Source organism: Anopheles moucheti, chromosome 3 (assembly GCF_943734755.1).
Source record: "Anopheles moucheti chromosome 3, idAnoMoucSN_F20_07, whole genome shotgun sequence".
In the NCBI taxonomy this organism is placed as follows: Eukaryota; Metazoa; Arthropoda; class Insecta; order Diptera; family Culicidae; genus Anopheles; species Anopheles moucheti.
Window position 1 is genome coordinate 16,409,543 of NC_069141.1, and position 24,728 is coordinate 16,434,270.

The following is a 24,728-nucleotide window of genomic DNA, read 5'->3' on the forward strand; positions in this document are numbered from 1 at the left end:
ACATTTAAAATCAAATGGCAACACTCGCTGACAGAAAGTGTCAATTTAGTCAAGATTAGTATAGAGGGACGGGGCGTTACACAATTTCGAAAACTAGACTCGATTTTTCGTTCAAAACATCATGAAAAAAGAAACAATTTAAACAGAAACCAATGGTCGGAGAGTGTTTATTTCTTTACATACGATACGTTGCCGCGTAGAAGAGAATTGTACTACCACAAAAAACATTCGTAATCCGTTATCTAGAAATGGATGTGTACAAATAAGTTTCTACTAACAATTATTATTTCCTTCAAACAACAAACTCGAATCATAGCAGTAGCCCTTCAAGGGCCTTATGCTCATTCCTTTTCCTCCTCCTGTAAACGTAAAATGTCTGCCTTGTTCATGAAATAGTAACTCGGCTGGCGCCCTTTCAAATCCTTCAGTACACGCTTGGCGCCATTTTTAATCAAAATGCGACTCAACGCTTCCACGTTGCTCACCCCCATGGCATAGTGCAAAGGTGTGCGTTCCAGCTGAAATGAAAAATTGAATATTACATAACAATAACACATTCTTTTGCTGCACGAAATCACTTACATTATCTCCAATTTTGAGTGCCCCCTTAAAATTGGTAGCCAAATAATCGACCATATCTTCGTTTTCCATCAGTATGGCTATGTGCAACGAGCACCGTCCTTTAAAACAATGAAAACATTTTGTTATCGGTTCAAACGGTCCAGAGTTTCCACTGTACTTACCGTAATAATTCTTTGCTCTTACAAGCTTGGCACCGTCTGCTAATTTCGTGAGATTAACAACGGCTTCAAACTTTTTCTGCCTTATGGCACCCAGCAAATTTTCACGATTTTCCTAAAGACAAGACGCGTAAAATTTGTTAGTAGTTCCCTTCCATATAACTTTATGTGTGCGACATACCTCAAATGTACGTATTCCTTCCAAAAATCGGACAATTTCCTGATGCCCACGATCGCTAGCTACTTTCTCGATAGTGGTCCCGTCCGGAGCTACAATGTCCATGATGTGATCATATCCTTCCAGGAGCATATTATTCAGCGCGTCCAGATCACCTTTAGAAGTTGATATTAATGTGAAAATAGAATGATTTATATGTGCATGTAATGTGATGGAGAATCACATTTTAATTCTAATATTGCCCACTTTCAGGATGTTCTAACCCAAGAAACATCTCAGCAACTCATCTTCATACCTTTTGCCACCAGTCCGATAATGTAGCGATCAATTTCTTTGGCATTATCTGGTTGAGTTGCTTGCAGTGCAACATCCCTAGCCGTACGATACAGCTCATCGCGATAAGTTACGTTTATAGCGGACTCTTCAATCAATTGGATAAGCGCATTCCTACCGTGTGAGCGGGCACAAGCAAAATGCAACATGCTCTGACCATGCTCATCCTGTACAACAAAAAGACAAGATGAAATGGATTAGCTAAGCCCGTAAAGTATTGTCCACTAATGGTACCCGTTCATCGGAAGGTGCCGGTATGATATCCGGCTCCTCAGGTGATGGTTGGCTTTCATCTCTAACGTTTGGTTCCATCGGTTGTGTTGCGACTGGAACTTGCACCGGATCCGGTCGGTTCGGTTGGTTGCCCGAACTTTCCAACTCCTTCTCAGCCGGTTGCTTAACGGATCCTTCAATGAAGTTATTGTTGGAATCGTTGTCCGTTTCCTTGCGTCCCGTTTTGGGTTTTTGATTGGCAAAATTGAACAAATAGTTTGCTAGGTAGATGACTGGATCGGGTGGCCGTTTATTCGCTACCTCCGTTAGTCCCTTGATGAGCGGATCGCCCAGAGCTAAGTGCAAACAAAGTACAATATGCGATATCAATCTAACCGATAATCGCTGGCCTTGATGGTTATAAAGCACGTGATGGGTACTTACATGTAGCTAAGTATCGTCCCTCTTCGGTACGGAATAAAGGTATCTCAACCTGTTGCTCGCCTAGTTCTGGAAATAAGAGTAGCATAGTAGAGGTATCCTAAATATTACAATGTTTCAGAAATAATAGACAACTTTCAATACAAGGTAACACACATGTACAGTTAAACAGCTCAAGCATAGTTATGGTGTGTGATGCACTAGCACTACTACTAACAGTGGACGTCTTCTAAGTATGCAAATTATAAAAAAGACTGTGAAAATGAAGTAAGCTTATCTTACACACATCGCAAGAATTGTCATGTGTAATTCTTGTTCTATTGTCTTTGGTGGTTTAGCAATCCGAACTAGACAACAAAATGTCTCAAAGGAATAGATAAATCAGAATCGTACTCAGCAATATAAATACCAGCAATTGTAATTACAGCAATAGTAGCTAATTTACTGTGAAATGAGACAGATAGAGAGGCAGACAGAAAGAAGGAGCAAGAAGGAGAGATAGGACAAGTATGTACGATGGCATCCCATTCATGTCATGTGGCACCAAGGCACATGATTAGCGTGAGTAGCTGCTTGTTCCAGTTTTAGCTTTCATCTTCACACACAACTCCACCAATAGTACAGCACAACGAATTCTTCACACATGGCCACAACGATATATGCAAAAAAGATAGTAATGAGAAGACACAAATAGGATACTAAACTATTCATCGTAACCAATCGGCTCTACTAACCCGAGCTGGAATTTTGTGTCCTTCCTGGTTTTGCTCCCGTTCATGATCGCAACCCGATCGTGGTTCTCCTTCCTGTCTCTCTCTTTCTATCTCTCTGTCTCTCTATGCTTTCTTGCATATGCTCATCGGGTTTACTACTGCGCTCGTCACCATGGTAACGATGAGAGAGCGCACAGCGTCACTTGCGAGATGCTGTGTACTATGCGTAAATAGTCGACGTGAGTGTCCTTTATACATTCCCGCTCAAGAATTTGGACATCGTATTGCAGGTTCAACATTAAGTTCGCCTATAACTACCACATTCACCAGCACTACCAACTCAAGAAACACTACAGTACATACTACTACTTTGTACCGGGTACGTAGGCAACAAAGCGCACTAGTTGCGCGAAAAAACAAGACAACCAAAATGGTTGGCACACTGTTCGTCGCGCGGCTACGCTGTCGGTCCACGGACAGTGTTTGGGATCATCCTCGCCAATGCGCGGGAACGATCAGTTCTGCGGTGTGGAACCCTCCGCACTCAGGCTGTGTTTTTTCTTACGAAATATACGCAACAGTGTTGCAGCGATGTGCAACGAGTTCGACATTGACAGTTCCTTCTCGAGTGCGACCACATTCGTTATGGCGCTACTAAAATCCTGAAACAGTTGCCATTCGGTTTGGGCTAGGCTGCGCATGTTGCACATCCGCACCGAGGGCAGATCCTCGTCGGTGAAGAGATGCAACCCGCGCACAACGCACAGATGGCGTAGGTTTTCCTGCTCTTTGCACAGATGGGGGAGAACAAGCGTCAGGGTGAACTTCAGGCCGGTTCCAAGAAATGAGGGTCTTGATAGGAGGTTGCCTAGGAAGTAGCTGTGCTTGAACTGGATCCACTCCTCGAGGTAGTTCATGGCTCGGCCAATCTTTGAGTAAGCTGCTCCGATTGAGGCCGAATCCTTACTGTCCGTACAGCAGAGTAGTCGCAGGTGATCCTGTGTGTTGACCCACACGACCAACCCCGTGTCAACGCTGACGTACACACCACGCCCGTACGGCCAGTACCGTCCATTGATGGCGATCGATTCGGCCGTTTGATATGGATCGGTGTGATCCAGCAACGGTATCAACAGTCCATTGGTGGCCAATATCGTCCGAATTTCGGACGGATTTTCGAGAATTTCGTTCATGCTGTAGTACGTGCCCAATTCCGTCTCACCGATGGCACGCACGAAGTCCATGGAAAGCACTCGTGAGGTAATAACCCGCTCGACCTGTTCCAGCTGGGCGATACCCAGATTAAGCGGGAACTCGTACGCATCCAAGTTGCGTGCACACTCGATAACACATCCGGTGATGTACTTTCCAGACGTATCCAGGTTTAGCTGTATGCTGTCGGGGTTCTCACGCAGGATGTTGCCATTGTTGCTGAATGCTGCAATGGCTCCAGTTTCCGATTGCTGGCCGTTTATCGCATAGCGCGGGAAGTACTGCATTGCCGGGTGGGGCATAAATGGTTGAGTCGCCTCCATACAGTGAATGTCCTTGATCATCGGTACAAGAAACTCCTGAAACACAACAAACACATCGTAGTCCGGCATGACGATACCAACGTTCAGGTCCTCATCCAAACGCTTCTCCTTGGTCGCCTTCTTCATCGCCGGCCATATCACGTCGAACAGGTTGTGGTCTAGGCGGGTTTGTCGCTTTTTCACCTTATCGAAGACACTGCGCTTGAGAAACCGGGCAAGGTAGGAAGTGATCAGGACGCGGAGAGATGACGCACTACCCGGCACACTGTTGGTGGGCAAGCCGACCGACCGCACCAGATCGTCGATCGGTTCGTGGATGATTTTGAAGCACCGTTCGAGTGTCGTTAGCGTGTCGACATCGTCCAGCGGACGGCGGGCACTGTGAAGATCATCTGGAACTGTTTCACCGGAAAGCATGATCGGCAGAAATAGGGCATAGCGAATTGAATGGGAGTTTAATTGCATCTTCCATTATAAAGTTTTACATTTTCCCTACTGCTTCCTATTATCAGACTGTTTGTCATGTGGGACATGAACTATCACTGTAAATATCTTTCAAAGCTGAAATGATCTATTGTTAATGGTTGCTCGATGAGGCAAAGTAAAAGTACGTGAATGTTCAAAAAGCAAAACCAACGATCCAAAATTCACTACCGTCGATCGCAATGCAATGAAACGGGTACTGTGCTAAGGAGTTGTAACTAAGGTCTCTTATGCGCCATCGTGTACTTGTACGACAAAATATATTGTATAGCTTTAAATATTGCTTTATTTAAAATTATATCGTTTGATGTATGTGAAGACTCCGGGATTTGAATGTATTAAACCTCTCGACGATACTAACATTAAAAACGCCTGAAAATATGCAATCGAATGTTTTTTGAATCTATTTTACTGGTGGTTTGTGTTGTAATCAAGCACTAGAAACTTTTGTCTTGTTTTTATGCTGTTTGTATTATATTCTCTCCCTAGTTTTCTTTCTTCCTCGGTTCTTCCAACTGGGTATGGAAAATTTAAACATTGCATACCCTTAGGCGTAATCAATATGAATACCGTCATGAACTGATATGATAGATTCATACTCTTTAAATCTTTTAGTTAAGGTCTGTACGAACTTTAAAACACTCTATCACATAACAATACACTGCCAAAAAAGATCAACTATTTGTAACTAGCACAATGGCGCACATTCGAAACAGAAACCGGACGGCAATTTAAATGTGTTCATCCAACTGTCACGCTGTCACAATTCGAAATGTAGCAACGGACTTAATTTACTTATTGGGAATCGAATGGAAGAAAACACTAAACACGGTAACACATTACGCGTGGGACATTTGTTTTACCAGCTTCAACCACCGTTACGATTCAACCGTCGACCGACCGACTTACCTTGATCGTTCAGCATCTCATCGGCGAGTTCCTCCTTGGCACCATAATCGCGCAACAGTTGCCGATGGGAAAGGATACCCTGGGACTGCACGTGACCCAGATAGTATTCGGCTGAATGGTTGAGCTGATCGGGTTGGAATGAAAGTGACCGTTAGATGCATGGTTCCGTTTCCCGTTTTTTGCAGGGTTCGATTAGATCGATCTGTTGCCTGTTGTCGATGTATTCGATCGATAGAACGCTCATTGCAAAAGCGATGCATTTTTTATGCATTCAATTTAAACTCAATCTACGGGTTTGCTACCGCATCGCGTACCCTTTAAGTTGTATTATTTGCCTCGACACGAGTGAATGTCGACTGTGAAGTGGAACATATAATTTACATACAGTCCATCTATTGACGGGTCGGTTCGAAAGTTTTACGCGATGTGTTAGGAGTTTCTGCTTCTATCGACGGTTCTTAGCGTACTATGAATGATTGAACGCTTCAACTGCATACTCACATTATCCTCCACCTTCGGGTTAGCTCCCAGGTGGGTGAGAAGATTGTAAAAGTGACCGTTATCCTTCAGGGTGGCCGCATAGTGTAGTGGCGTCCGTCCATCGTCATCCGTCGCACTGAGTGTCTCCGGAAAGCGACCGGCCAAATACCGCACAATGCCTGCAATGAGTACCCACAAAACAAATGAATGGTTTTATCCTGTAATTAGCTTTCCTTGGCGACTAGCACCGTTAATATCGACGGGTGCCGCAACGTTATCCTCCGCGTACGCCATGCGTGTTGGTCGAGCAAACAGCCACAAATGAAGACCTTTTTCTTATGCTTTCACCCGAAGGTGGTAAAACAGGATCTCGTATATCCGTTGACAGACAGCATTCAAAAAATGAGAGGATGGGTCCGGAATTATGACATGGGAAGACACGCTAGCATGTTGCGTGTCCTTCGTTGGCCTCGTTAGGTATGCGCATCGCGTGAAAACGACCACCCCGCGAGTGGAATTGTCAACGGTGAACGGTAGGCGCGATGTAAAACAATCGATAAACAATCGAACAGCCAACCATTAGAAAGTGTACGTCACGCATCAGCCATTTTGACGCTCATTACTCCCTGGCGAGTGGCTCAATACGTCTCCTGAGGATGTTTATTTTTTTTTTAGGAGACAATAATGACCCCAGATATCGATCAACCAAACCGGTAGATTGGGAGATGATTTCTATACAAGCCTGGGAAACGGGAAGACAAAGATGGCGTACCTGCATGGCCGAATATTGTCGCCACGTGCAGGGGTGTTGCACCATGCGGTGACACTTCGTCCTTTGCCGTGGCAAATTTACGTCTGTCCAGTGCCGACTGTAAATCACGCAGGCTGCCCTCGCGTGCTGCCAGATGGACACGCCGTATTTTACCCTGCGAAGAAGAACGAACCGTGGCGTTAGGGGTGAAGACAGATAACCGAACAATAGCTAATGAGGTGAGCCAAATTAAATGCGCATTAGGGAATATTAAATCACAAATTCGAGCACTTTTATTTGTGTGAGATAGATTTGTGAGGGAATAGAATAATGCCATTAACATGTGTATTGCGGATACAAGTGGTATAATTAGTTCATTTGACGAGGTTTTTACTCTTTTTGTATTCATTGATACAAAGTTTCCAATCATTAGTTTGCTTCCTTAGAATACTTATTAAATATTGTATATTGGAGTTTGACATTAACGGGTTTCTCTTGTCAATTGGTCACTGCTGGTTGTTTCCAGATTAAAGGCGCCTAAAAGTATGCAATGTTTCATGAACACTAAATCTACTGCAGCAGTCCTTTTGACAAGCTTTCTTACATTCACATAAAATTTTTAAGTTAAGTAATTTTGCTATAGCTGACGAATGATTTTAAAATATTTATTGAATAGCACGAAGTTCAAAAGTTCTTAAAATAAATTAAATCTCTTTGACTTTGGCTTTAAAATAACCACCAACAAAAACACTCGACAGTTCCTGTGTTAAAGTTGTGATTCATTTATAGTATCTTTCTGTCCTTAAGCTAAACTTACCATATATGCCGGAACATTGTCCAGAAAGGCTTGTATTTCCGACTGTTCAGACTTTCGTCCGATCAACTGTTTGCCTTCACCATTCAGCACGATCGCAGCAAGCTGCTCCAAATCTGCAGCATCAATTGCGTCCTGCACTGTTTGTTGTATCTGCGTAAAAAGTACAAAGCAGAAAATGGAGTAAAGAAGAAAGAAAATTGATTTTTTTTGTACTAACAGATATGCTTCAAAACTAAAACTCGAACATTGACACTACACGGACCGACACATACAACATACAGCAGCAATAAAGGACGATCGATACGAGGTAAATAATTAAGCTGATGTGAAAGATCGTTTCGGTGCAGGAAACTCAATGTAATGGTTGTTTGCAAGTTTCTTGTAATGAATTGTTCTTGAAACAATAAAGAATCTCAAAAATAAAGCAGTGTACATGCGGGTGTTATTTAGTTCACAGACAGAAGGAGGTTTCTACTACGAAGCAAGACACGTTTACGGGACACATAGACTATTGGACACGAAGAAATAAGGTATTACATTCGGTTGCTCGTCAAGTTCTAGCGGTTGTTCGTTTTGCGACTCAAGCTGTCCTTGGTCTGGTTCTCCTTGCACCGTTCCTTCAATTTCCAGCACCTGGCTCGATGGTTCTGTAGCGGTGGCTGACACAACCGGTGCTGCTACTGCAGTTTGTGGAGCATCATCGACAGTTGCTTCCATATCGTCTTTAATCGAAGCTACGTCCACGCTCTCCTGTTCTGCTTCGGGTTGATTGGGCAATTCTTTATCGCTAGTAACACTTTCTATACGCGTTGCAGTTGTTTTCTACGCCCGGGTATTGATGATGCAGTATCGAAATCGTTCCTCAATGACAATGACAACAGTACAATGCAAACAAGAATGCAAATGAAAAGTAAAAGAATAATATACCATCCGCATTAGTAATCACAAAAGCGCCATCTGTATCATACTGGGGTTAAAGAACAAAACAACAGTTGCATCAGCAAGAGAACGCAGTGTTGCAACAACACGATGCAAAACACACGGTAGAATAAGTAGTAGCATCCCTCCAAACGAGCAAAGAAAACAAACGGCAGCACACTACTGGGTAGCCATCAGCAAGATGTGTGAAATTTGCGAAAGAAACAAAACAAGTAAAACAAATAGAACAAGACGTTACAATGAAATTGCTTGGTACTATATTTGGAGGAAAAAACCAACATCGACAACAAACACGCATACAAAAAACAGTGTAAAATGTAGTAAACGAACGTTTGTCTCTGACTCTCTCACTCACACACTTTCTCACTCAAAATCTGTCCTTTCCAAGCTCTTTCACTTTCTTTCGCTCTTAGTAGACCTGATCACAGTGCGATCATCCTAGTGAGCTTGGACATAATACATTCATTCGATTTGCCTAATTTGTTTCCTAATTTGTATAGGGATTTTAATTGATTTTCTTCAACTTTAATTGCGTTTGTTTACAGGTAAGCTTGTTAGTTTTCTACTAACTCGTCACAGAAATGTCAACAATCATACACAGGCACAGGAAAGAAATACTAACAACTACAGTAATAAGTAAGCGCATTAGTACTATATGTGTGTATTGCTGTTTATAAGCCTACTTGAGGTGCTGGCGTGTGTTTTGTTGTTGTTTTTTTTTAAGTAAATATGGACACTTTTGATTACTCTCCCACACACAAATACATAGAATAACGCACACATACAAAAACGTTCACACGTTCTATTAGAATGCGGTCAGTAGGAGTTTAGTTTTGGGTTGTGTCTTGGATGGTAAAAACGTAAAAAATGCGATGGCCACGTTTGAACGAAAATCGTTCAGTATGAGTTAATTATTATTTCTATTGCTTCTAACCTTTGCTACTCGCAACGCAATGCATGAAAATTGTGTAACGAAAATGGCTACGGTTTTGTATTTGATTTAGCATTACAACAATACTGGATGAAGTTGAAGCTGTAGCTTGATTATTTTTGTTGGGTGTTCGAAGCCATCTTGTACGTTAGGTCTACTTTGATAGACGAAAGATTAGCTTCAATACGTTCCACTGCTCAATACGTTCACTACGGTCTATCACAAGCACTCAAGTCAACAACAACACAAAGTATCAATGAATGGTTTTGTTTAAGGGTCGGTCTCCCCGTCCCTTGGGCAATGTGTGACAAAACATTCCAAACATATCGAACCATTTGTTGCCAATTTATCGCCGCTTCGCTTATTCGTTACTTCTCTTTCCCAAATTACAAAACTACGGACTACACAAAACAGTGAACAACTCGTACTGGAGTTTCCGTCACTGACAAAAAATTACAAATGTATCCCCATCCAAATGCGAATGATGGATGGTGTTTTTTTTTCATTTTCAAAAGGACAACAATTATCTATACCTCGTCGGCTGTACGGTAACTAGCGATCTGCACATCGGCATTATTTGAGTCATCGTTTGCTTCCGAATCGTCAGCATCCTCGTCATCGACGTTACCGTCCTGGGTAAGCTTGTTCGCTTGTGTAGCGCTACTAGCGCTGGAGTTGACTGACTTCTGAGAGTCCGAAATAGACGCTTTTCGGTTGGTGGTGGATGAATGAGACGATTTGCCCGATACACGGCCTGTAGTGTGTGTTGAAGAAGCCCCACGGGACATCTGCTCCAACGGAGCATCGGTACCGGTTGGTGGACGCGATGCGGACGTTATCGATTCTTTAGCCGAGTTTGGATATGTTCGATGACGTCCACTTCTGCCGGATGCTAGATCATCTCTATTATCCGTATTATTGCCGTTCGGGATATCTTCCGACTCAGAATTAACATCTATCCCATTTGAAGGGGACATTCCGTTCGAGACAACAGCGGCAGAAGATTGTCTACTAATATTTCCCTCCATGCCATCTTTTTCGCCCACTGTAATGGTGGATTTGACGCTGTTTCCTGTTGTTGCTCTAGAATTGGGCTGTGAGTTCAGTTTTATTGACTCCTTGCCCGATGCGGCAGAAGGCGCTCGATCGCTGCCCGTAACAAGCTCATCCGGGTCCAAATCCTTTCCAAGACTATCCTGCTCAATTTCGTCATCTTTCGGTACAACCTGCTCGAGACTGTCCTTTGACACCTCTGCTTCTTCCATCGGGACAGGCGAAGCGTTTGTTTCATTTTCAATCTCTGTATGCGATGATCGTTCTAACTCGTTGCTATTAGCACTACTTATTGTAGCTCCCTTAGCGGACACATTACGACTCGCCCCTTCTCCATCTTCCAGTATCTCGGCGTGACCATTTTCTTTTACTTCAATCATATCAGTTGCATTGGGTTCTGGTGGTATGTTTTCGTCATTGTTTTCCTGCTCAGTAACACCACCATCAGACTCGATTTGTTGTGTTACTTGCGTGTGCTCATCGCCATCACCAGCCTCATCTACCTTATCGTTCGATACATCCGATGCATCGGGAGTACCAGATACCGGTGGCGGAGTGGCAATTTCTTCATTATGCTCCACTAACGTCCCGTCCTGTGGAGTAGACAAATTGACACACTATTTGTTCCTAGGCATTCCGACATTTATACCAGTATGTACAGTTCAGAACAGATGTAAACCCGGCAACAACAAATGCGCACATGCATACACACAGATACAGGTTAAGAGAGAATGGAAAACAAAACATTTAGACAGAGATTTAGAATAGTAGAAAAGTTTGAGTAGATGGCAAAGTAATGGTGCAACAGACACGCTTACATCGAACCGCTTTTTCCCGCACCAGTACTGTTTTGGTTTTATCTTCTGTCGCACGTAGGTGTTTATTGGTTGCTAATATAGTGGGGTTTGGTGAATGGCACATGTACAGCCTAAAACACGTTCCACGGAGGGTTACTAAAACGAATTTCTAGAAAATCTAACATTGCCCATTACAGCATATTTAAGCGTCAGTAAATTTAAATTAAAGATGTCAGATTTGTTTGTAGTCAGTTGTATCTTTATCTCTGAATTTTGAATAATCGAAGTAGAGTAACATGTATCCGTACGTTTATAAAAATGTGTTTAACTTAATTTGTGTGTACACATTATTCATTGAATTGTTTTTTTAAAAGATGTGTTGCGACTCGTTTACGATTTTTGAAAACCTATCGCAATGAAGCTAACGTTGTCACAGGTATAGCATAACTTTAGGCGGATTAGATGTTTTTGTAAATATATTTGTAAAATGATCTCATATTTGACCTTTGTTTAACATCTGTATGGCGTAAAACTCCTAGAAGTATGCAATTGTGGTGTATTTCTTTGGATAGCGTTCTAAAACCCATTTTTGATTGATTTTGGTAATTAGATTGCATACCTCCAGGCGCTCTTAGCTTGGTCTCAAACCAACAAATGTTATACTGGATACTCCTGGGAGTGTATGTAGCCCCGCTTTATATATCGTTTAATTTCAGAACAAAATAAAAATAGCATATTTTGGAAGAGAAATTCTTGAAGGTTCTCAAAGTTCCCTGCAAGTTTAGCGAATTCATGAACGACATAATCGTTTCTCGACAAGAAATGTAGTGATGCGCCCTACCACTTGCCAAAAGAAAAACAAAATGATTAATCAATGAAATTGTTCTAGCAAGCACTGCCAAAGGTGACAGTTTGAACGTAAGCGACATTCACGTTCAGTTCTATTCTTAACGGCATCCAAGTAAGACGTGTTTTATGTGTTAGAGAATAAAGGTTATAAGACGTAACAAATTGGCGACGAGGATCATCGAAACAACGAGTGCAGCTTGAAAATGGCCGAACCAAACGAAATGTTGATGCGTATGATGACGCAATTTGCGGATATGATGCGGTCACAACAGGAAGCAAACCAACTGTTGGTGCAGCAGTTCACCACGGAGAAAGGAGGAGAATTTCTGTTAAAAACGCTTTTGGAATCGATCACGGAGTTTTCATACCAACCCGAGGAAGGTTTGACCTTCGATAAGTGGTATGCTCGTCACCGTGAGGTCATTGAAAAGGGTGGTGAAAAATTGAAAAGCAGCGAAAAAGTAAGGTTACTCACGCAGAAGCTAAGTGTTTTAGATCACGATAAGTATGTTAATTACATCCTTCCTAAAACACCCGAAGAGCTTAGTTTCGACGAAACGCTGAAAATACTGCAAACAATGTTCAATCGCACATCGTCCGTGTTTTTCAAAAGGTTTAGCTGCTGGCAAACTAAGAAAAAAGACGAAGAAGATATCGCGTCGTATGCAAGTGCAGTGAACAAAGCATGCGAAGAGTTCGATATTCGTAAAATCACACCCGACCAGTTCAAATGTCTTGTTTTTGTTGCTGGGTTAAAATCGGAAAAAGATAAAGACCTGCGAACAAGATTACTTTCCAAACTGGAGAATGAGAAAACCACAGATCCGATTACTCTCAATAAACTCCTGACAGAATGTCAGACTCTGCACAACTTAAAGCATGACACGGAAATAATAGAGAAGCCGAAGACGTTCGTCAAAGCTGTGCAAAAGGCGAACAACGAAAAAAAAGAAAGAGCTGAGACCTCAAATAAAATACTGCCACGACGACCATGCTGGCAGTGCGGAGGTATTCATTTTGTAAAAGATTGCCCATACAACTCGCACACTTGCCGAGTATGCGGGGCAGTGGGACACAAGGATGGGTACTGCAAATGTTGCCAGAAGCCTAACGAGACTAGCGCCGCGACGCCTAGGAAAAAGGCTCAAACATTTGTTCGAAACAACGCCAACAGACAACGGAATGGAGCAACTAAAGGAGTGTTTGCGGTACAGAAGGAAGATTTTCCGAGCACGCGAAAATACATCCGAATTTTGGTTAACGGAACATCGTTTGTTATGCAGTTAGATTGTGGATCTGATTTTACGATAATATCAGAAGACTCATTAAAGGTGTTAGGTAACCCTAATACAACACCGACAGGACTACGAGTGCTAACCGCCGCAGGAACGCCCCTTCCACTTGTGAAAGAATTCGTAGCCGAGGTTACTATTCAGGGGTTGAAGAAGGAAGTCCTGTGTTATGTAACGTCTGTGCGAAAATTTAATGTACTAGGCAGCGATTGGATGCAAATTTTCGGGTTATATGACAAGCCTATAAGTTCTTACTGTATGCAGGTGAGAGGATCGGAAAATGAAATGGAGTCATGGAAATCGAAATGTCCAAAGGTATTCATGGACGGTCTTGGTTTGTGCACGAAAACGAAAGTGAAATTGTGTCTAAAAAAAGGAGCTACTCCGATTTTTAAGCAAAAACGTCCAGTTCCGTTTCACTCACAACGGCTGATCGAAAAGGAGCTCTCACGACTGGTACGTATGGAAGTTCTGGAGCCGGTAGATTTTTCTGAATGGGCGGCACCCATCGTTGCGGTGCGTAAAGCTCAAAAAGATGCTGACGGAGATCCAATAGTTCGCATCTGTGCGGACTACTCGACTGGACTCAATGCAGCATTAGAAATGAATAGCTATCCAATTCCCACACCGGAAGACATATTTGCAAAGATAGCTGGTAGCCAACGATTCTCAGTAATTGACCTCTCTGATGCGTATCTTCAAATGGAGGTGGATCAAGACTCGCAAAAGCTCTTGACTATAAACACCCACAAGGGATTGTTTCGATATAAACGGCTACCACCCGGAGTGAAAACCGCGCCAGGTGTGTTCCAGAGAGTTATCGACAGCATGCTCGGTGATTTGGAAGGTGCAGAAGCTTTTCTAGACGATATTCTGGTGTTTGGTCGAACGCAATTAGAACATGATAGGAATCTGGAAAACACACTAAAACGCATCGAGGACTACGGTTTCCGCATTAAAATAGAAAAGTGCAAGTTCAACATGTCGCATGTGAAATATTTGGGACATATTATCGACGAAAATGGATTACGCACAGACCCCGCTAAGGTAGCAGCCATTTCTCAAATGCCAGCACCGCGAAACATATCAGAGTTACGATCATTCCTGGGTGCAGTAAATTATTACTCCCGGTTTATAAAGGAAATGCACAATTTACGCCAGCCGCTAGATCAACTGTTACGCAAAGACGCAAGTTGGGTATGGTCTGACAAGTGCCAACAATCATTCGAACGCTTTAAGCAGGCTCTGAAATCAGACTTAATGTTAACTCACTACAACCCTAATCTACCAATCGTTGTAGCGGCTGATGCATCGAGCACGGGCATTGGAGCGAATATTCGACATATATTTCCAAATGGTGTCGAAAAGGTAATTCAACACGCGTCACGATCGTTAACTCAAGCAGAGCGGAAGTATAGTCAAATTGATAAGGAGGCAGTGGCATTGGTTTACGCGGTAACCAAATTCCATCGTATGCTGCTAGGAAGGCATTTCATCCTAGAAACAGATCACAAGCCTCTGCTGCGCATATTTGGCTCGCAAAACGGTATTCCATCAACGACATCTAACAGGCTTCAGCGGCTAGGGCTCACACTGCTGTGCTATGATTTTAGTGTCGAATACGTACCGACAGCAAAATTTGGATACGTAGATGTGTTGTCGAGGATGATAAATTCATCAGCAAGAACTGACGAAGAATATGTTATTGCTTCCGTCAAGTTGGAAGAAGACATACATGCTATCCTGGAAAGTGCAGTTGATCATACGCCGGTCACAGCTAAAAAGATAGCCGCAGCTACTGCAACGGATAGTGTACTGAAGCAAGTGATGCATTGCTTGAAAACAGAGTGGCCTGCAACGGGAAAAACGATTACAGAAAAGGAATTCAAATCATTTTTCAACCGCAAAGAAAGTTTATCTGTAGAAGACGGATGTATTCTGTACGGCCAAAGAGTAGTAGTACCCAAGTGTTTCCAAAGACAGGTATTGCAGCAGTTACACTGGGGACACCCCGGTATAGGTCGCATGAAAAATCTCGCCAGAAGTTATGTATATTGGCCTAACATAGACTGCCAAATAGAGGAAAAAGTACGAGAATGTGGAAGTTGTGCAAGAGCCGCAAAATCACCACCACACTCACCTCCCGTAGACTGGCCAGCACCAGATGGTCCATGGCAACGCGTGCATGTGGATTATGCGGGACCAATCCAAGGGAAATATTTCCTCATCATAGTGGACGCGTATTCCCGATGGCCGGAGATTTTTGAAACATCGACTACCACTTCTACAAAAACTCTTCAATTGCTAAGGAGCTGTTTTGCACGGTTGGGTATTCCGGTAACAATCGTGACTGATAACGGAACTCAATTTACTAGCAGTGAATTCGACAATTTCTGCAAGGAAGTGGGTATCACCCACATCCGTACGGCGCCATATCACCCACAATCGAACGGTCAGGCGGAGCGTTTTGTGGATTCTATGAAACGAGCGTTCAAGAAAATTAACATGGGGGAACCTCTACAAGAAACTCTAGATGTGTTCCTGGCCACTTATCGCTCAACACCAAGTGACACGACAAAAGGAAAGTCTCCAAGTGAACTCATGTTTGGAAGGAAGATACGAACAAGTCTCGATCTACTTCGACCAGTATTAGTGCACACTAATAACAGTATGCAGAACGGGCCATTAAAGCGACGATTTGTAGCAGGTGACACAGTGTTCGCTAAATTACACCACGGTAACAACTGGTCTTGGGAGCCTGGAACGATCATTGAAAAAATCGGAAATGTGATGTACAGGCGCAACCCGAACGTGTTACAGCGGAAGAAACTGCCAGCCGCATACCAGTAGCAGTAAGGACATCGAGTAGACGACCGATACGGCTGCCACCGCGTTTCGAACCCTACGTAATGTTTTAAAGGGGGAGATGTTCTAGCAAGCACTGCCAAAGGTGACAGTTTGAACGTAAGCGACATTCACGTTCAGTTCTATTCTTAACGGCATCCAAGTAAGACGTGTTTTATGTGTTAGAGAATAAAGGTTATAAGACGTAACAGAAATAAAAACAAGGGACAGAGGAACGATTCAAACCAGTTCAGGAGTGTTTCTAGCAGCAAAAGTGTTACCTGATCTTCCGTTGCTTTTTCTGGATTGCCTGCCTTCAACTCCGGGTCACCGTTTGTCTCGTTATCCTTTATCTCCTCGTCATCTTTTGTGGTCTCCGTGCTTAATAAGAAATTATACTCAAACTTAAATTTTGATCTTTTGAATTTTGAATTTTGATTTTGATTTTGATAAAGATCGACATTAGTTAAAACCCTTGGATAGGTACCTTTCCATTCCATTCGTTTCCCGCTCTTCCCGACCCAACTCAGTCAGCACACCGTTCGTGAGGTTGTGGACCGATTTCGATTTGCTAACCGTGTCGGCCACACCGACTCCGCCCTCGGGCACATCCGCATCCAGTAGATTATTCTGCGAAAGAAACGGTTTCATTCGCGTTGGCTGTGAACCCTGCGAGCATGCGATGCAGGAACCGAGGAAAAGTAGGAAGAAAAAAAGAAAAAGAAAATAAACGCCCCATCCCCGACCGGTGTCCAAACCACCGAGATGTGTCCCAGCATGGTGGGTGGGTGGATTGGTATCGGAAAGGGGCGTAGCAGGGGTGTTTCGTTTGGTTGGGATAAGAAATTGGGCTGGCAAGCCTGGAACACACCGTAAGCTACCTCATCGGAATCGTCCGGGAGCGTAAACATGGCCCAGTCGAAGTATGCCGGGAAACCCTGCTGCGATATTCGGGGCGCCTCCGGGATAATGGAGAGCAACGATCGGTCAATATCGCTCGGTTTGTTCTTGTAGTATTCCGCAGCTTTATTGCGCTGTTAATAAGGAGAACGCACCATGTTAGATGCAAATAAGGCTAGACAATTTGAAAAGGAAACTCACATCATCCAGTGCCGTTTCATCAGCGCCAGCCTGCACCAGGAGGTTAAAGCTACGGGCGTTGTTTTTCGCACTTGCCGCCCAATGGAGCGGCGTCTTTCCGGTTTGATCCTCATCCGATGATAAGCTCGGCCACACGGACAGAATATACTCAACGATCTGGGTGTGTGCCAGCCCGGCAGCTTTATGCAGGGGTGTCAAACCATTTGCATCCTTGCTGGTAAGAATTACTCTCGGTGCAGGTGGAGCTGTCTTTTCCTTCAACGCATCCAGATCATTGTCTATTACGGCCTGGTGAATATCCTTGATTACTCCCTGCGGTGAACAAGGAATGCAGTTAGTCTTCGGTTAGATTCATTCCTCTTTCATATTCTCACCATAACGTGCGGAACACACTCAAGGAACCGTTTCATACGCGGATGGTGTGAAGTTTCCGTCCGCAATCGCATACCCTGACCTGCCCATAGCACCTTCGCCAGCTTGGACATTTGTTTGTGGTGCAACCATATTCGAATGTTCGATGGTTTGATCGCTATCGAAATAAGTGCCCCGAGAGTGGGGACCGATAATGGGAGAGGTTCAACATGTAAAAGATTAGGAAATGATATCGATTCGTCGACAAGAATAGTTTGTCTCTGGGAAATGGAATGAGCAATTTACCGTCTCTGCTCTTGTAATCGTTGTCCTTTGCTGCTAAATGGTTGTTCATTTGGAGTACTGTAGTTGGAAAAGAAACATAAATTAAACCATATCGAGTATCTATTGAACCATAGTAAGTATATTAGTATAATATCAAGTGTATTTACTGTGCATCGCCTAAATGTATGCAATTCAATTGCATAGTTTTTAATTTCTAAGGTCCTAATATGCATACTTTCACGCGTTGCTATATAAACGCTTCTGTGCGACATGAAGTTTTCGAACTGATCTTCAAAAATTGAGATTGTTATATTTAAATAAAAACATAAATTTCCCTTTACAGATTGCCTTAATTACTCGTTGAACAGTTCTTCGTGACAAATAATTTGATTTAATGGGTTATTTGCAAATACTCTTCTAGAAACTGCACTGTTGTTGAACACATCTTGAAAATCAATACCTGATTAATAATTTATTATTAAACTAGCTCATAATATTACCACAAACTCCTCTAAAAATCATAGCAAAACTCTAAAAACAAAACTATTTCCTCAAAGCTGACCGTGATCTTACCTTTTACTATAACCCGGCTTGACAGAATGTAACCTTCCCAAACAACAGATCGCTCTCAGAGTTATCGTATCATAGAAATATGAAGGCCACCTTCAGATATCGTCCCTTACTTTAAAACACGGACAAAAAAAACAACGAAAACTTTGTCCCTGAACCAGTTGGGGAAGAAAAAAAAACTATCAATAATTCAACAATTAAACACAGCACAAACAATGTTCCGTTGTCAATAAGGTTACACACTCATCAACGCGGTGACCCTCCAGTATTGCACTCACTTTCGTTGGCGGTATGAGTCGAGAATGAAAAGCTGTCCCAGCTAATTCTTTTCAAACCTCCAACGGTGTTCCACACACCACACCCACACATGAACACACACTAGCATTTAATCATCCAGCCCGCGCAATATGGGCTGTTATGCGTGGCAATTGAGTAGCAAACATGTAACAACAAATAGGTCATGAGAACCGAAAACACATGACACATAGATGAAGAAGGTAGCGGAACCTTAGCCAAGCTGGTTGAAAGTAAAACTTCCTCACACAGGACACTAACTGTACCGCCGGAATCGATGGTTTGGATTGGAATGTATCGTCCCTTATTGCCACATGTGGATCAAGGTGTTCGCGTTGCCGATCACGGCATCTGCCAGCCGCCAGTGCTCAATTGGCTTCTTGGTAAGGACTAAGTTTCAAGTGTACTTTCACTAGCGGGCACGTCAAACCGTTACAACGTCAGGAACCGACAACGGACAGAACTAGACTGGAACGTACCATTACCGAGCGTGGCCATGTAACGTCTGCCTAACACACGAAAAAAACGAAAAAAAAACGAAACATACCTAAAGGCGTCAACCATCATTACGCGGACGCGCGTGAGAGGCGTAAGAAACGATTTCCTCCATTCGTTCAGCAACGGCCAACACCGCCACCTCGGTTTGATAGATTGGAAATTGATTTCCCCAAAAGATATAATTTATACGTGGAGCTTTTAGTCTTTTTTCCCGCCCACTTCGATCCGGCCCCCGGATACGGTTGCATTCCGCGTATCATCTCCATCGGCGTGTACATAGGACACGTGTGTACCGTCTGCTGCACGAAAACGAGTAACGCTCGGCACAACGGCAAACGGTGCCTGCTTTGTCCTTGCCAGGTTCGCGTCGATTAAGGTTCGATTGTTTGATTCGAACTGCTCGAACAGTTGCTTTTATTGCAGTCGGGGCGTTCCGTACAGTGAGGTGTTGGGTGTATGCCCAACTGTGAAGAGACATGGCGTTGATTGAAGATACGCACGGATCTCTACGAAAGGGGTACATGTAAGGCAAGTTTGTTGACTGAGATGTATCGCTATTTGCAATCAATCCGATTAAAGAGCGATATTGTGCGAAATTGATTTGTAAAGTTGTTTTTTTAAATGCCTTAATTTTAATAATTTAAATAATAACAATATTTTTTAATTATCATAAATAATTTTCCCCCTACTTGCTGATATTGCTGATATTGCTTTACAATTGATATTTTAGAAATTATTATAGGTGCCCAATTTAGACTCTGTTGACTAAATATTTGTGTGTTCGATATGTTGGTGTTTGAGCAAATTTTCGTTTGCAGAAATTAAATGTGTAATACCTTTGAAATGCAGATTGCATATCTTTAGGCGCACATATCGGTTTAACCACATGCGATATCGAAGATCTTGCAAAAGTAAGATTTAGTATGTAATTTAAAGAAAACCATCTTCAGAGTTAGATCTCTATGGGACAGTGTAGTGCATTGATAATCACAATAATTTATAACGGACCAGTGCGGTTGAAATTTCTGTTTGAACCTTGTCCAGTTAAAAAAGCACATTGGTATTTACTATCCTGCCGATGGAATAATTTATCGATTTACTATGGAAAACGATTTGAAGTAAATTGTTGTTTGCATAGAGTGGACTGCGCACGCCATCGACAAGAGTACAGACAAATGTCATTCAAATTATTAACTTCTTGTGAACGTTGTTAGCTCCCCCCATTGTTAGCAGCAATTTTGCATAGCAGCGATGCAAAGAGGGGTTTCTAATGAATCTAATCCAATTTTATGGAATAATCCATCAAAATAATTCTTCTGTTCGATTGATTGTAACAGACATTACCGTTTAATTTGAAATTACTTGGAATTTACGAGGAGCAAACGATACTTTTACGGAAACATACTCATCATCGTGCCGGGTGCAATTGAGTAATCCATCCTGAGAAAGTGAATGACACCTCGAACACAGTGCAAACGCATTGATGCGTAGATGCCCGTCCAATGACCTTCGAATGTGAATGACTCTACCAAATAGGGTTGTGGGATGTGTTCGAGCGTGTGGAAAAGTAAAGCCCTGCTGTACCGTCACACTAGCCCTAGATTTTGACGCGTTGTAAAGGTGAACCAAAATGATTGACACGAGAGCAGTGGATTTGAAACGAAAGGTCACACTGGTGGTTGACTCGACAAGCACTCAACGGAGGACGGTACTTTACTTAACAAGTCTGTCCTCAACCCGTCTTTTAGCTGACAGCTGCCGATCTTGGAACGCGCGTGTGTCTTCCAAGGACTCGTAATAAAACTTAATTGAGCCATTGTTGGAATCGTCTCGCGTAAATGACGTTAAACCGGGGTTAATAGCTTATCCCGCATCAGGTGTGCATCAGTACATTTGATATTGGAGTGGTCTATTCTCACCTTGAGAACGCTAGTTACTCGCAAGACACGGAACGGAGCAGTCACACACAAAAATACATACATCGATGTCCTTAAAATTGGTGACATCTTCGGAAAAAATAGAACCTGATCGAATGGTCGAGGCCACCAGTCCATCGTTCCCTCCGATTGGCTGGCGTGACAGGCGATTATTAAATAGCCGGCCTGTGTCTGAGTCATTCTGGGTGGTCCTGCGCGATCGAAATATGGAACAGATAAACAAATGGGCCGACTGTCTATATAGTCATCAGCATGAAGTCTGGACAAGCCGATCCATTGGAGGCTTTCTGAACTTGTGTGGTGGTGGAATACATTTAACACACTATGTCTCCTACATGCCGATATGTACGATACCTGTTCGGACCTGTAATTTATTTCCGGTGTAGTATTGGTTCGTTGTCGGAGCGCATTGACACAGTTTAGGGAGATGTGTGACACGGTTTTTCCCCGGTTTTGTTTGTTAATATTCAACCATCGTTGGTTGTGTGTTTGTGTGCGCGGGTGGGTGTTTCAGTATTATTTTCGAGCTATATCAATTATTCAATCTGCTTCGGGCATCTCGTGACGCCAGTGACGCGTTTGCCGGCAAACGATCGAACATGTCTCAGAAAAAAAACGGCCGGTATGGATTATTCAGCGCATGTATGTAGGTTATCGAAATAACGATAATAACTGTCAACAAGTGTCATATGGGTACCGGTGTGTGACATTTAAAATAGACTAATTAGGTACGGTTTGACCTCGTATGGAATTTAGTCAATAAAATCACGAACATTTGGAGGGAGATTTTCTTCACACAGTAGGCCTAGTATGAAAGTTCCATCCGAGCTGTATCTCCGCAAGCAGATATACATGTATATAGGACCAGTCCGTTTTTCTCCAATATAAAAAAAATCAAAAGGTTAAGAAGCAAAAGAATTCTAGGCGAAATTGATGTTTCATAGGAAATAGAAATGATCGTTATTCAGATCGGATCATCCAAAGAATGTTAAATAAAATCATAAACCTTATACAACATATTGAACTTCTTTTTCTTAGGATTTCTCAAGCTTATTTTATCATCAAGGTGTAAATAACATGAACGTGTACAAATTAGACCTTACAAACCCTACAAACAAACCTAAGTATTTAACAGCTTGTCGATCATACTTAACGTACTTACTCCTTTCCTAACTAAACCTTTATTACTACCTTTGTGTCTCAGACACTTTGGAAACGCTGTTGAGACTGTTGGGTGAAAAAAAAAACAAAAGCTCTTACCATCATGCCACGTGGCATGATCATAAATCACTGGGCGTCTCCATCGTGCGTGCCAATCAATATGCCTTTTACAGGTGTGCGTCAAGCGTTGCGGAAAAAAAACTGCCCACTCACACGAAGTGTGACGGATAGTCTTTCAATTTCAGCACAAACTTACCCTTCGGTGGTGATGAATGGAAGTACAGCCCGTGGGCCCGTCTGCGATGATGATGGTGATGGCGTTCCCGTGCAGCTGGTGGTGGCCCGGGTAGTGACGGAAGTGGTGCCATGCTCAGTAAAGGAGAGTTTCTACCATACACCGCCACTCCAAACGGGGCAGGGGAAGAGTTTGTTCGCTGGATGCTCAGGTTATAAGCCGTTTGCAGCCCACCATGGCCGGATGGAAATGACGAGTCACCTTATAGGTTAGGGTTACATGTCTCCTATTGTAACGATGCGGTCCAGAAAGGTACGGGGATTTCCCAGTGCACTAAGAGCTACCAAACTGAACCATCCACTGTTTTCGTATGCTATCCTGGCCGGGTGAAAGTAAACAGTTTCGTAAGCTTGCGTGGTTCCTTACTGTGCGCCATGGGTTGGGTCATGTTTACCTTCTAATTACACCGAGCGCTTCAATTGTTTTCCAATTGAACCCTATGTGCGGAGGGAAAGAAATAGGCTTCGTTTAATTTAACAGTCTCATTTATTTATGCCTATCGTAAATCGGAACAGTCGGATCTAATCAGAGAAGGGGGATGCGGTGGGCTGGCCTGGTGCCTTATGCGCCTGTTAATTGGACCTGCATTCCTATTGTCAATATTTGTTAGCATAACAGCTTGTTTGGTTGGAGCTTGATTGCTTTTAAAACTGTGCTGCGTACACGCATTTATCCCCTGTATTGTGTTCCATCATAAGAAGAGTGCATTAGGTCACAAGTAGCACAACGGTTCACGAGTTCGTCCCCAGTACGACATACTGGTTTTCCAATAATTCATCAAGTTGTGAGCATCGATCGATACACAGACGAATGTAAAGAAACCCCGGACATCCCCGTTTTCCAATTTGTAGTTCAAAACGAAAGACAACCGAATCAATGGCCGACCGTCAGTCAGACAATCAGGCTGGCCAGTTGGTACAACCATACCGTTCAAACGGGGCTCTACATACGGGACAACAATCGATAACTCCTCCAAATACGAGAGCCAGCACGGAACGGTCGAAGGACAATGATTGTCTCGCAACAAAGCGGAAATTGGACAAATGGACAAAGGCGCACATAAGCATTCGGAAACAAAGTGTGGTACGTTTCGAAGCAGCTTTCAGCACGCTAAAAGCTTTTCGTTTTAAAGAATGCACGACTTAACGTTATAAATAAGGCTACTTTGATGGGTGAATTCGTTGGCGTTACGTGCGGTGTCTTTAAATATTTTACAAAATCTGTATGTTTTTGAGGATTTCCCTCCCTGCAGTCGTCCCGTGATGATTAGCGATTAGAACGGTTAAGTTCCTCTTCTACATCTCTATGCCATCTCCACATGTTTGCATGTTGCTTAAACGTGTTAGATTACCATCAAGTTGCCTTTTGGCCGTTGATGATTATTAATTCGAGCATTGACATTGACCTAAGAAGCTACTTTTACAACCTTTCGTTGTGTGGTTTTGTGTGTGGAAAATGTTTGAAATATTTTATTTTTAAATAAATAAAGAGTACCATTGTGCGATAAAATAATCTTCATGCATTTATTCAAGCATTTCGCTAATACTACCTTCATTCGATAATTGGATTTATACATTTTTCAGACGAAAGAACGTGATTGTCTTTCGTGATTGGGAACTTGGGAAATTGCTTTGCGTATCGATCGAACTTAAATCACGATTGTCAACGTAATTTTCAATTCTTTCCCTTCCTCATATACGCAATCAACTCAATTCAATGGGCAGACTGAGTTGGTAATAGGCTTGATGTAATGAACTGCAGCTTTCCAATTTTCCTTGCGCTGGCATAAACTACGCCAGTGCAACCAAGCTCAGCGATGGAAACAAACTAAATTTACCTTACGGCCTTGACACTCAGAGGACTACGGTGGAAGTTTGGGAAGCGTTAAGCTCCGTGGTGCAGAACTGTTACCTTTCCGATTAGGCGACGTTACATGGA

General features: G+C 42.9%; 2 protein-coding genes across 2 annotated transcripts; both read right to left on the bottom strand.

Annotated features, from left to right (window-relative positions):
* Window positions 1-341: 341 nt before the first annotated feature.
* LOC128300547 (uncharacterized) lies at window positions 342-1,993 on the bottom strand. Its single transcript, XM_053036647.1, has 7 exons — window positions 1,909-1,993; window positions 1,486-1,820; window positions 1,214-1,418; window positions 922-1,073; window positions 744-855; window positions 583-680; window positions 342-518 (listed from the first exon to the last, which is right to left on the bottom strand). The coding sequence occupies exons 1-7, from the start codon at window positions 1,991-1,993 to the stop codon at window positions 342-344; spliced, it is 1,164 nt and encodes a 387-aa protein (XP_052892607.1).
* A 1,140-nt stretch (window positions 1,994-3,133) lies between these two features.
* Window positions 3,134-22,863, bottom strand: LOC128303593 (uncharacterized). Its single transcript, XM_053040591.1, has 14 exons — window positions 22,752-22,863; window positions 18,057-18,113; window positions 17,774-17,928; window positions 17,400-17,711; window positions 17,180-17,332; window positions 16,786-16,967; window positions 16,580-16,679; window positions 9,997-11,109; window positions 8,131-8,415; window positions 7,594-7,743; window positions 6,798-6,951; window positions 6,047-6,204; window positions 5,546-5,669; window positions 3,134-4,551 (listed from the first exon to the last, which is right to left on the bottom strand). The coding sequence occupies exons 1-14, from the start codon at window positions 22,861-22,863 to the stop codon at window positions 3,134-3,136; spliced, it is 4,473 nt and encodes a 1,490-aa protein (XP_052896551.1).
* Window positions 22,864-24,728: the final 1,865 nt, after the last annotated feature.